This window comes from Oncorhynchus nerka, linkage group LG22, assembly GCF_034236695.1.
Source record: "Oncorhynchus nerka isolate Pitt River linkage group LG22, Oner_Uvic_2.0, whole genome shotgun sequence".
Classification (NCBI taxonomy): domain Eukaryota; kingdom Metazoa; phylum Chordata; class Actinopteri; order Salmoniformes; family Salmonidae; genus Oncorhynchus; species Oncorhynchus nerka.
The window spans coordinates 38804544-38818584 of NC_088417.1; the positions used below are offsets into that span (position 1 = coordinate 38804544).

At 43.1% G+C, this 14041-nt stretch overlaps 1 protein-coding gene across 1 annotated transcript in view; it reads left to right on the plus strand.

Annotated features, from left to right (window-relative positions):
- The first annotated feature begins 3217 nt into the window (after positions 1 to 3217).
- Positions 3218 to 14041, plus strand: part of LOC115105150 (sickle tail protein homolog) — a 165480-nt gene continuing 154656 nt past the window's right edge. The window contains 1 exon segment of the mRNA XM_065007142.1: positions 3218 to 3702. Within this exon segment, the coding sequence (XP_064863214.1) occupies positions 3363 to 3702 (340 nt within the window). The 5' untranslated portion in view covers positions 3218 to 3362.

Consider the following 14041-nt stretch of genomic DNA (forward strand, 5'->3'; position numbering starts at 1 on the left):
ATGGAGCCGAATATGAGAAGAAGGACCGAGCCAACACTAAGATAATTTGTTGTTACGTTTCTTTTTTGTTGCCTACTAAAGTTGTGTTTTCTGACTAGAACCTCCCTGTCTCTGTGTGCCCTACAACCCAACACCCACCATTTTACCACACACTTGACGTTTGGAACAACTTTAGAAATTTGACGTTTGAGAAACATGGATGAACTAATTCTGACGTCAGACTGTGGGAGCTTGTAGATAGCTGAACCAACATACTGTACAGTGTTGGCTTTTTCATTTATTTAACCTTTATTTAACTAGGCGAGTCAGTTAAGAACAAATTCTTATTTACAATCACAGCCTACCCCGGCCAAACCCAGACAACGCTGGGCCAATTGCACGCTGCCCTATGGGACTCCAATCACAGCCGGATGTGATACAGCCTGGATTCAAACCAGGGACTGTAGTGATGCCTCTTGCACTGAGATGCAGTGCCTTAGACCGCTGCACCACTCGGGAGCTCCAAAGGCAAACATTAATTTGTCATTCGATTCAAGTCTTGAAGTGATAAAGGTTAAGGTTAGGCATTAACTCCAAATTCTTAAGGTTAGGCATTAACTCCAAATGTTTAATGAAAGGGTTAAGGTTTGGGATAGGCTTAAAATGCTGGAGGCAAAACCATGTTTTTATGCATTCAGCTCACTATGTGCAAAGTCTGAGTGAACAAACCTTCACACATTAGCAGCATTTTTCGTCCTTCTGAATTCCACCCAACTCACAGAATAACACTGATTAAGCAATTGGTTAAGTAAAAAATAAATAATAATAAACAGTGTAGTGGTCCCCCCCTCTCCTGTCCATTGGCTTGGTTTGCTGCTCTTGACTTTTCTCATAGTTTGTTGATCCTGCGCTAACCATAATCCTCTGTGTGGTGTTAAATCTCTCAGCACACTGAACAAAGTGCATACTGTACATAGCTAACACGCCACATAATGAAACTGAGCACATGTACCATAATACTTCTATGGTGGGTAGACTCTGTAGCCTGTAAACAGTGTTGTATGTCACCAGCTAATACACGTATTGTGGCATGACCTCGGTTCGTAGTCATATGTGAGTCACACCGTATGTGTGTAAAACTGCCTGAGAATGATCAGCCTCACTGTTAACGCCTTAAATTACAAAAATCTCCCTCAGGAATTCTGTTGCTGTCTGTCATTTGCCACGTCCATAGTTAACTTAGTCTTTGTTTCACTACTCCAGATCAGTTATTTTGTTCCTTCTTTTGGAGATAATGTCTTTGGAATGAGGACAACCTGACCTTGGGTCTGTCAGCATCTTTGTTTCATACCCATATTGAAGTCTGAGATTATTGTTATGGTTCTGTCCCAAATCGCACGCTATTCCCTGCATTCTTAGAAAAAAAGGTGCTATCTAGAACCTTAAAGGGTTCATCGGCTGTTCCCATAGGAGAACCCTTTGAATCCAGGTTTTACCTGGAACCAAAAAGGGTTCTCCATGGGGACAGCCAAATAACCGTTTTGTAACTCTTTTTTTCTAAGAGTGCATATAGTGCACTAATTTTGACCAGAGCTTTATGGACCTTGCTCAAAAGAAGTACACTATATAGGGAATAGGGTGTCATTTCGGACGCAGCCTATCTTACCTCAGGAGAGGAGGATGTGCTGAGTGTGAGGATGAGCTGTGTGTACCAATGTACAGAACATTCTGTTTAGGCTCAGAGGAGAGAGGGAGGAGAGGAAAGAGGGAGGAGAATGCCCCTCTGTAGCTCTCTGATCCTCAAATGAACTTTCGTCTTTTTCCATTTTTCTCTCACCTAGAAGCTGCACTGTTTTCGCTCTTTTGCTCTCTCTCTCTCTTTATCTCTCTCTCTCTTTATCTCTCTCTCTCTTTCTCTTTCTTTCATCTAATGCTCAGTGTGGCAGCCAATCAGGGCCACATACAAACACACACTCACTGTGCAGAGAAGCATGCTGCGTTCTACAGTAATCCTTCTTTCCTCTGTGCTCTTTAATTCTCTGTATATTCTTCCGGTGAAGGGGTGTGTGTGTGTGTGTGTGTGTGTGTGTGTGTGTGTGTGTGTGTGTGTGTGTGTGTGTGTGTGTGTGTGTGTGTGTGTGTGTGTGTGTGTGTGTGTGTGTGTGTGTGTGTGTGTGTGTGTGTGTGTGTGTGTGTGTGTGTGTGTGTGAGAATGTGTATGTTTGTTACTTCCGGCTGCTTCCAGTATCAGGACAACATCTTTTCACACGCATGAGGAGACAGTGTGAATAAGGGAAGGAGAGAGAGAGAGGAAGAATGATAGAGGGAGAGAGAGGATTTGGAGTTTGAGGTGAATCCGGCGATGGAGAGGTGAGCAGGAATGCGAGTGGCTGTGTGTGTGTTGGGCAGCTGAGCGGTGACATGAAGCAACTGACACATCTGGAACGGCTTCAGCAGCTGCACCTGAGGAGGAGGGATCACAAATCATCCGCTCTCTCTCTCTCCCGCTCTCTCTCTCATGCTCTTTTTTTCTCTCTAACTCACTCACTCACTCACTCGCGCTCTCTCTCTCTCTCTACCTCTCTCTCGTGTTTTGTCTGTGCTCACCAGAGCACTGCAACAGTTTCACACTGAGCATCAGCAAAGCAGTGGAAGAGCAAAGAAGAGGAAACCGAAAAGCAAGAGAAGAGCAGAGAAAACGGGAGTACGGAATTGTTTTCATATGAGAGAGGGAGTACAGGACTGTCTGTATATGACAGAGAGGGAGTACGGTACTGTCTGTATATGACAGAGTCAATGAGAGAGGGAGTATGGGACTGTCTGTATATGACAGAGTCAATGAGAGAGGGACTACAGCAGATTAAAGAAAAGGAGGAGGGGATGAGAAGAGTGTGAGAGCGGGGGATAGAGAGGGAAACAGTGGGTTATAGAGCTGGAATGCGCTGACATTAAGGACCTGGCTGTTTATATATGCATTTGGCCCAGCACCTTCTGCCGAGCCACAGGTTTGAGCACACACACACACAAACAGACACGCACACACACACACACACACACAGCTCTGTTTGCTTTGGAGGATAAGCCCAGGAGGCCCTGTCAGCAGAAGAGTACACCTTCCAGGGAGCTGTTAACTTTTCCCGCCCCCCTCTCTCTCTCTCCTCCTTCTCCCCTTCTGCCTTCCCAAATGTACCCTCCTTCCTCTGGCTGCCCAACCCAGCCTACCTGCTCCAGTCAGGACTCGCAGAGCCCAGTGGGAGACACACACACACACCGAGAAGCTGGAGTACTCTACTGTTTACCACGGACCTGCAACGAACAGAATCTAAGAGAGACAGATAGACTGAGAGTCCCAGACACCCAGCCTTCCACTGACTTCCAGCAGGATGTCTAAAGCTTCACGGCTGGCTCGACCATCCTCCGCCGGGGCGGGCTCCAAGGTGTCGTCCTCCCGTAAGGAGGCTCCTGGTGGGGCTCGAGCCCGGGTGGTGAGTGTAGGGGAGAAGCTGATGAGGGCCGGCAGCGACGGGACCCTGACCAAGCAGAGGGGCCTGGCTGCAGCCGCCCCACCTGCACTGCAACAGGCGGACAAACAGCAGTCCCAGATGCAGTCTCAGACTCAGAGCCAGTCCCAAAGCCAGGCACAAACTATGGACATGGTGGCCCAACCCAAGAGCAGAATCAGCCCACCTAAAGCCTCAGCTCTTCCACAGGGCTCTATGCACAGTAAGTACTGGACTACAGTCATGTTGCTTTTCCACTGTGACCCCGGTGGCCATGTGTTTATGAGCATCTCTTCTTTTTTAGGGAGTAGATTAGCTTTAATATTGCAGATAGATTGTAGCTTCCATCAATGCAAATGTCTGCATCACTTCCAATCCCCCATATATGTTTTTTGCAAATATGTCACCGACCACCTTGATTCGGTCTTATGTAGCAACATTTGAAATTGTGTTTTTTACATTGGATAAAGCTGAGACACAGAGCTACAAAATTGTATATCATACACTGCATTTGAGGAACAATGGGAAAGTAATTCTGCTTTAAAAGTTGATAAACTTGTAACCTCACTTTTGAGAAAATGGCCTTTAAATGTTTTGGTATCTACTGGAGAGCTCTTCTTTGTCTACACCCATTCAGCATTGTTCACATCTTCTTAAACTTTAGCTACACCAATCTCTTTAAGGGTTGATCCGAGGGTTCTGTCCTGACAACAGCAGTCAAGCATCTTAGCTACCTGGCTAACAGTTGTCGCAGTGACATTCTATTAAAATGGGCACTTGCATAGTAGAGTCTTTTGTTGAGACATTTACATTTACATTTAAGTCATTTAGCAGACGCTCTTATCCAGAGCGACTTACAAATTGGTGCATTCACCTTATGACATCCAGTGGAACAGCCACTTTACAATAGTGCATCTAAATCTTTTAAGGGGGGGGTGAGAAGGATTACATTTTTTTACCATAATCACAACTCATGACGTTACTACCCTGCGTGAATATGCAGGTAGCTAACCAACCAGGTTCAATGTTAGCTAGCTAACATTAGGCTATAACAAGCAAAGAAAATGGCTCCGAGATACAAATAATACACGTAATGTTAGCTAGCGATCCAGCCAGCTAATGTTAGCTAGCTAGCTAACAGTACACTTTAACTTGAAATTAAAATATTTTGTCAAAATTAGAAAACTGTAACATCTGAAAATGTAGCTAGCTATACTATCTTACCTGTGGTCTGAAATTGGAGTAGATTGCCAAAGCGAATTTACCAGCTACGTCTATCAACAGTTGTCGCAGTGACATTGTATTGAAATGGCTACTTGCATAGTGGCGTCTAGACTATCTTACCCATATCTTACCCGTATACATCATGGACACTTCTCCCTGTCACTGATACCATGGTTGCCCTTAGTTTGAAGATGTAATCTGGAGACAGGTTTTTTCCTCCGTCTCCTTAGCTATCATACACTAATTCCACTGATTTCAAAACTCGTTTCTCCAGAATATGGAGAGCAACACTTATGCTGTTCTACTAAGCAATATATATTTTTTAAAGCTGCGTTAGACAGGATTACCTACACACACTAACCAGCTTAAATAGACAGAAGCGTGCTATATGGCAGACCAATCCGAATTCAACTCTCTTTATGTCCAGCCCACGCATTATCTCAGCCAATCACGGCTAGCGGGAAGGTTGCTCACTTTTTCTGTGGATTAATCAACAGGGATCATTATTTAACAATGTATTCATATTTACAGATGGCATGCAAGTTTGATATTAACTTCTTGCGTCGAGCCAACCCGGATCCGGGATCATGACTACAGCCTCAAGCCCATTACCATAACACAACGTTAACTATTCATGAAAATCGCAAATGAAATGAAATCAATATGCTAGCTCTCAAGCTTAGCCTTTTGTTAACAACACTGTCATCTCAGATTTTCAAAAATATGCTTCTCAACCATAGAAAACTAGCATTTAGCATTTAGCGTTAGCATTTAGCATTAGCATTTAGCGTTAGCATTAGCAGGCAACATTTTCGCAAAAACCAGCAAAAACATTCAATAAATCATTTACCTTTGAAGAACTTCGGATGTTTTCAATGAGGAGACTCTCAGTTAGATAGCAAATGTTCAGTTTTCCTGAAAGATTATTTGTGCAGGAGAAATCAGTCCGTTTTCTGCGTCATGTTTGGCTACCAAAAAAAAACGAAAATTCATTCATCCAAACGCCAAACTTTCTTCCACATTAACTCCATAATATCGACTGAAACATGGTAAACGTTGTTTAGAATCAATCCTACAAATACGTCACAATGCTGCAGACAACTTGGAGAAACGATAGAAAGGGCAGGCTAATTCGTGGCGCTTTCACAGCCATATAAGGAGGCAACGAAAAACAGAGCGTCAAAAATCCTGCTCATTTCCTGTTTGAAGTTTCATCTTGGTTTCGCCTGTTGCATCAGTTCTGGGGCACTCACAGATAATATCTTTGCAGTTTTGGAAACGTCAGAGTGTTTTCCTTCCAAAGCTGCCAATTATATGCATAGTCGAACATCTTTTCGTGACAAAATATTGCGCTTAAAACGGGCACGTTTTTTAATCCAATAATGACATAGCGCCCCCATAGGTTGAAGAGGTTAAGGCACATGAAAGTTCACATGTTCCAGAAGGCATTTCTGCTCAAAAATTTAACGCATTTTGATTACAAAAAGATTACCATCAAATGGCTCTCATGTGACCCCCGACTTACGGCTAGTTTCCTGAAACGGGTCACTTATATTTACACTACCGTTCAAAAGATTGGCGTCATTTAGAAATGTCCTTGTTTTTGAAAGAAAAGCAATTTTTTTTGTACGTTAAAATAACATCAAATTGATCAGAAATACAGTGTAGACAATGTTAATGTTGTAAATTACTATTTTCGGTGGAAATGGCCAATTAAAAAAAAAATGAATATCTACATGGGCGTACAGAGGCCCATTATCAGCAACCATCACTCCTGTGTTCCAATGGCACGCTGTGTAAACTAATCCAAGTTTATCATTTTAAAAGGCTAATTGATCATTAGAAAACCCTTTTGCTAGCACAGCTGAAAACTGTTGTTCTTATTACAGAAGCAATACAATTGTCCTTCTTTAGACTAGCTTAGTATCTGGAGCATCAGCATTTGTGGGTTCGATTGCAGGCTCAAAATGGCCGACAGTCAAGTTCCTTACTTTTTTCCCCTTCCTCTTCGATTTTTGCGGTAATGCTGCAATTAGTTGTGGAAAGAGCATTTGAATTTAACCACAACATTTGTTATATTATTTGTTCAGTATTTTATGGGTCTCCTGAGTGGCGCAGTGGTCTAAGGCACTGCATCTCAGTACTAGAGTCATCACTACAGACCCTGGTTCCTTTCCAGGCTGTGTCACAACCGGCCATGATTTGGAGCCCATAGGGCGGTGCACAATTGAACCAGTGTCATTTGGGGTAGGCCGTCATTATAAATAATTATTTGTTCTTAACTGACTTGCCTAGTTAAAAAATGATAAAATTGCAACCAACTTTCTATAGCTTGTTTTAAAATAGAAATGATAGGGCGATGATTTCCTTTTCCAGTAACTCAAAGTGAGAGGTCTGAGTAAAGGAAAAAGGCCATTCTTGAACATAGGGTGAGACATTCCTACTAATTTGCCAGAGAACCAGTTTGGATTTGAGTATAACTTTTGTATGATTGAAGCCTTTAGTGAGAGGTCACCCAGTAAAATACTACTTGCATAAAAGTCTAAAAGTATTTGGTTTTAAATGTACTTAAGTATCACAAGTAAATGGAATTGCTAAAATGTACTTAAGTATCAAAAGTAAAAGTAAAAATATAAACCATTTCAAATTTCTTATATTATGCAAACCAGACGACACAATGTTCTAGTTTTTTTTTATTGACGGATAGCCAGGGGCACACTCCAACATTATTTACAAACAAAGCATTTGTTCTTAGTGAGTCCTTCAGATGTCAGGCGTGTGCGTACTTCTGCTGAAGTCAGGTGCAGGAGAGCAGAGAATTGTGAAGAGGTGCACACTTTAGTACGGCAGGAGAGAGATACAGACGGACGCAGCTGCGTCAAGAACCTCCAACCAACAAGGCAAAGTGTAAAGCGCGCAAAACAGTCACAAGACACAAAATGTATAACAATACAAACAAGCTTCGTGAAAATACACAGAAATACTGAACGCTAGCCTAGTGCGAACAAACACGTAACACACCAACGATTCCACACAAAGACATGAGCGGGAACAGAGGAATAAACACATGTAGTGTATGTAGGTAATGAAAACCAGGTGTGAAGGGAACAAGACAAAACAAATGGATAAATGAAAATACCGCCGAACGCCGGCCGAACAAGGAGAGGGGCCGACTGCGGCGGAAGTCGTGACATCAGATGCAGTAGGGATGACCAGGGATGTTCTCTTGATAAGTATGTGAATTGGGACATTTTACCTGTCAAAATGTAATGAGCACTTTTGGGTGTCAGGGAAAATGTATGGAGTAAAAAGTATAATATTTTATTTAGGAATGTAGTATAGTAAAAGTAAAAGTTGGCAAAAATATAAATGTTAACGTAAAGTACAGAAACCCCCCAAAACTACTTAACCTGTTGCGACGAGCAATCCCGTATCCGGGATCCTATTTATAGCCTCAAGCTCATTACCATAACGCAACGTTAACTATTCATGAAAATCGCAAATGAAATGAAATAAATATATTTGCTCTCAAGCTTAGCCTTTTGTTAACAACACTGTCATCTCAAATTTTCAAAATATGCTTTTGAACCATAGCTAAACAAGCATTTGTGTAAGAGTATTGATAGCCTAGCATAGCATTGAGCCTGGCATTCAGTATGCAACATTTTCACAAAAACAAGAAAAGCATTCAAATAAAATAATTTACCTTTGAAGAACATCAGATGTTTTCAATGAGGAGACTCAGTTAGATAGCAAATGTTCAGTTTATCCAAAAATATGATTTGTGTAGGACAAATCGCTCCGTTTTGTTCATCACGTTTGGGTAAGAAAAAACTCGAAAATTAAGTCATTACAACGCAAACTTTTTTCCAAATTAACTCCATAATATCGACAGAAACATGGCAAACGTTGTTTAGAATCAATCCTCAAGGTGTTTTTCACATATCTATCGATGATAAATCATTCGTGGCAGTTTGGTTTCTCCTCTGAAGAAATGGAACGCGCATGGACCTGGAGATTACGCAATAATTTCGACGCAGGACACCGGGCGGACACCAGGTAAATGTCGTCTCTTATGGTCAATCTTCCAATGATATGCCTACAAATACGTCACAATGCTGCAGACACCTTGGGGAAACGACAGAAAGTGCAGGCTCATTCCTGGCGCATTCACAGCCATATAAGGAGACATTGGAACACAGCGCCTTCAGAATCTGGGGCATTTCCTGTATGAAATTTCATCTTGGTTTCGCCTGTAGCATTAGTTCTGGGGCACTCACAGATAATATCTTTGCAGTTTTGGAAATTTCAGAGTTTTTTCTTTCCAAAGCTGTCAATTACATACATAGTCGATCATCTTTTCGTGACAAAATATCTTGTTTAAAACGGGAACGTTTTTTATCCAAAAATTAAAAGAGCGTCCCCTATCTCGAAGAAGTTAAGTAGTACTTTAAATTATTTTTTACTTAAGTACTTTACACAACTGTGTAATAGTAGTATAGTAATTGTAGTAGTTACAGTGTATGGATTTCACTAGTTTCACTAGCCCCATGTTAGCCACCAAGCCATTTTCCTTACTCCCATGCTACTCAGTTTACAGGTTTGTTTTGCCATGTGGGTGGTCGGCTACAGGAGATCAGTGTGTTATCTGTTTTGTTTTGTGTGTATCGGTCAGACCGGGTTGTTGTGGGATTAGATCTACCTATCAGGGCTCCGCTTCCTGTCCTGTTCATCAGTCAGACTTTTGTGTTGTGTTGTGTATCATTCACGATATCAGTAGTCTGATACTCATAAGTATCATGATAAGCAAACAAAACATGAAGCAGACATAATTTCTTGTTTCTTGAGGAAACAGTCCTAATGTTAGAAACACATTTTGTCACGTTTGTTTATTTTTCTAACTTTAGCATGCACAATTTTAGCACGTTTTTAAAGAATTTAAACTGCTTAGTTTTTCCCTTGTTGCCCTTGGAAAATTGAGTATAGTAGGATTGTGATACTGGTATTGTGATTGACAACCCTAGTCCAGCATTAGATCGTCCTATCAGCACTCTGCTTCCGTGCCTCGGAGTCGAAGGCATTCCTCACCTGATCACGTGACTGGATCCCACGTCACGTTGTTGTTTTTCCAATCCCATCTCCGTGGGGTGCGGATTATGGAAGGGAGCAGGGGGTCTGATCACTCACTTTTGGCCCCATCATCACATTCCCTCACCCTAGTTATCTTAGATTAAACACAGTAGGAGAGTTGGACGCGTCCCAAAAGGCAGCCTATTCCCTTTATAATCCATTACTATTTCCTGGCCCTGGTCGAAAGTAGTGCACTATATGGGGAATAGGGGTCATATGGAATGCACCCTAAACCTACCCTTGGTTTTGTAGTGTCATTGTCTTGAAGTATTTGGTGAGTACTTCTTCTATCATCTTGTATCAAGTAAACACGTGTTTTCATTATAGGGATATTTCAGGATTTTGGCAATGAAGCCCTTTATCTACTTCCCCAGAGTCAGATGAACTCATGGATAACCATTTTTACGTCTCTGTCTGCAGCTTGAAGGAAGTTGCTAACTGGTGTTTGTGCAATTGCTAACTAGCATTAGCACAAAGACTGGAAGTCTATGGTAACTGTTAGCAGCGGCTCGTGAAACTACCTCTAAAAAAATGGTATGCTTGAGTTAATAATAACTCTGGGGAAGTAGATAAAGAGCTTCATTGCCACAATCCTGAACTAACCCTTTAAACTATCTATCCCCCTCTGTCAATCAAGATGTTCCCTGCCAATTACACACACACACACACACACACACGAACGCACACACATGCGCACGCACACACACAGACACACACACACACGTTCGGGGGGGTGTAAAAAAAAAAGGTTTTGTCTCATGCTTTGTTAACAACAGGTGTACACTAATAGTGAAATGCTTACTTACTGGTCCTTCCCAATAATGCAGACAGAAAAACCATTATAGAAAGATAATTACACAAGGAATAATTACACAATGAGAAACGATCACTTGGCTATATACACAGGGTTCCAGGATTGGTTCATCGGTACCGTTTGCCATGCAAGTCTATGACTGGGGTGGCTGGAGTCTGACAGTTTTTAGGACCTTCTTCTGACACCGCCTGGTATAGAAGTTCTGGATGCCAGGAAGCTCGGCCCCAGTGATGTACTGGGCCGTACGCACTACCCTCTGTAGCGCCTTCCAGTCGGATGTCAAGCAGTTGCCATACCAAGCAGTGATGCTGACAGTCAAGATGCTCTCAATGGTACAGCTTTTGAACTTTTTGAGGATCTGCAGGCCCATGCCAAATCTTTTCAGCCTCCTGAAGCGGAAGAGGCGTTGTCGTGCCCTCTTCATGACTGTGTTGGTGTGTGTGGACCATGTTAATTCCTTAGTGATGTGGACACAGAGGAACTTGAAGCTCTCGACCCGCCCCACTACAGCCCCGTCGATGTGGATACCATTCATCCTAGTGTCAGGTCTGACTTATGTGTTTCTTGTCTAACTCAGAGACAGTCAGTTGGGGGAGGGGAGACAGGGGAAGAGACAGGGGAGACAGACAGCGTTTTGGCAGGGGGGAGGGCGGTGGGAGGAAAGAAGTGAGCTGTGGGCGTGAGTCAAACTTTCGGGTGACAGAAGGAGGTCGGGAATGTGAGCAGGGTATGCTGGGAAGTCTGCAGGTCTGGAGCCGTGTGTGTGTGTGTCAGTGAGTGTGTGTGTGTGTGTCAGTTGTTCTTACCTGTAGTAAAAAGTTAGGTTGTGGGTTATGAGGGGCAGGTCTGTACTGGAAACCAGATGTCTCCCAGTCTGTGGCTCTGTGTGCTCCCTCCAACCTCTTCACACAAACAGACCACTGACCAAGAGGACTCCTGCCCCTCCTATGCACGCACACACACACATGTCTTCTCTGTGTCTTTTTCTCTGTCTTTACTTATATATTTCTCTGTATCTCTCTCTTTAAGTCTCTCTCTGTCTATATCTTTCTCTCTTGCTTCGCTCTCTTTCTTTCTATACCTTACTTTCACATTTCTACCGCAGTATGTACAGTTTCTACCCACTGCTATTCTTAACTGAAGAATTACTTTGCGCCATGCCACCGCCCCACACACATACATACCCTCTCAAAAGACTTTCAAACAGAATACATGATCTGTGTATTGTGGCAGATGGAGGCTTGGAGGACTCAGCTCAATGTTTCTCTATGTGAGTCGGAGTGATGATGACAAAAACACAACTTTCTCCACATTTCCTGCTAATGCCTGACTCTTAGAAGCAGCTCCACATACAAACGCTGTAGATATTCAATTTGTAGAGCTATTTTGGGTGATTTTGTTGTTTGTTGAGAGCCCTCATTCACTCTCTGTCTGTCTTTATTTGGAAGTTACTTCAATGATTCCGCAATTTTCTAGTCGCACTGGCATAACTAGTCGCACTGGCATCACCGCAACCTCATATTTTTCACTTCATTTAAATCTTTATAGGAAATAGGCTTCTGCCCTATGGGCCATTCTGGCTCGGATAAGGCTAATTTATCATCATAACCTTATGTGTTTCACCTCAACTTTATGAACAGAGATTACCGATACAGGTTCATAGATCAAGCTCAGGTCCCATTTTGTGCTGGTTTAATAGGTCAAGCTATGGCATCTAAGGCCCGGCTTGGGCCATGGACCAAGGTGCGTCCCCAATGGCACCCTGTCGCCTAAATAGTGCCCTGGTCAAAAGCAGTGCATTATATAGGGAATCGGGTGCCATTTGGGACACAGCCCATGGCTGCAGCCGAGGTGCGGAGGTCGTTCTAGCGATGATGTTGCGTGACTGGGGCTGGATAGTAAGTGTGTGTGACAGGTGACATTTCCAGCATCTGTTAAGTCTTCAGTGTTGACATAGGCCACAGGGCCAGGACTTTGACTGAAGCTGAAATAAAAGCTCTGACTTGCCCTTAAAGATGTCAGCTGTTGTAGTGGCTGCTGTGACCCGGTCTAGTGGTAACACACCCGACCAATCATGTTTTTACTACTCCCCACTGGAGACTGGGGTTCAATCCCAGCGTCCACTTTCTACTGTGGTCCCACTTGCCTGTCACCCCTCTGGCCATGGCTGCTGTGGAAATCAGTTTTTCATCAGAGGAGACCATGGAGTGTGCCGGAGGCCAGTGGTCTAAGCTGGCCTCTTTAATGACACATCTGGCAGGTTTAAGGCTCTGTACGTCTGAGACACGCATTGATAAGAAGAGAGGGAGGGAGCGAGAAGAGAGAGACTGCTAGGCTGCAACCTCAAACCATCAGCTAGTCTATTTCCGAGCACCCACGCACTCTTATCTCACCAATTCAATTGAAGGGCTTTATTGGCATTGGAAACATATGTTAACATTGCCAAAACAGAGACAGACAGACAGACAGACAGACAGACAGACAGACAGACAGACAGACTCTCTCTCTCTCTCTCTCTCTCGTACTAGTGTATAGGTCATGTAAACATTGTCAGTCATTGTGTAAAGGCGGGTGAGACAAGAGCAGCACGGGGGAAAAGCTAAAGCCCAACTGTCCCCAGTTATCCTTAGTCATCCGGGCCATTGCACAGTATAAGGAGTCATCTTGTGTTGTTCTTGTGTGGTGTCAGTATGGCATGCAGACGGACAGCAGAGTTTAGTAAGGGGATTTGTCTGGACATGAATGTGAGGGAGCTCACTTCAGTTTCCTGTGAATCATCAGAGATCCCAATAAGGATGCACTTTGAGACTCTGTGTGTGTGTGTGTGTGTGTGTGTGTGTGTGTGTGTGTGTGTGTGTGTGTGTGTGTGTGTGTGTGTGTGTGTGTGTGTGTGTGTGTGTGTGTGTGTGTGTCTATGTGTGTGTGTGTGTCTACTTTCTCAGTGGTCTGTGGAAAGACTTTCCTGTTCGAGATTTTGTTACATTACTTCTGGCAGATGGCACAGGAGCGTGCGTGACAGAATATGGTGCCATGACAGTTGGCACCAGGTTATTCCAGGCTTGAACCTTACAAGCTGAGCCATTCCACACATGTTCCTTGTTAATTTGTTCTCGACTGACGCTTTCTGATTTTGGGTTGAAAACTGCACTTTGGTTAAATGAGCTAAAACAAGCTCAATCTAATTGGGATTACTTTCTTTAAGCGTGAGATAAGATCGCTTTCCTCAAAATCGAGAAAGGATTAGATTAATTAATGCCTAACATTACCCATAAAGCCCTCTGGTTTATCTATTGGCGACCTTGACAAACTTTGGCAAGACTGTAAGTGTTATTACAGACCATCATAACAGCCCAGATCAAACAGCCCTCAAAGATTCTTCATTTGTGGTCCACAT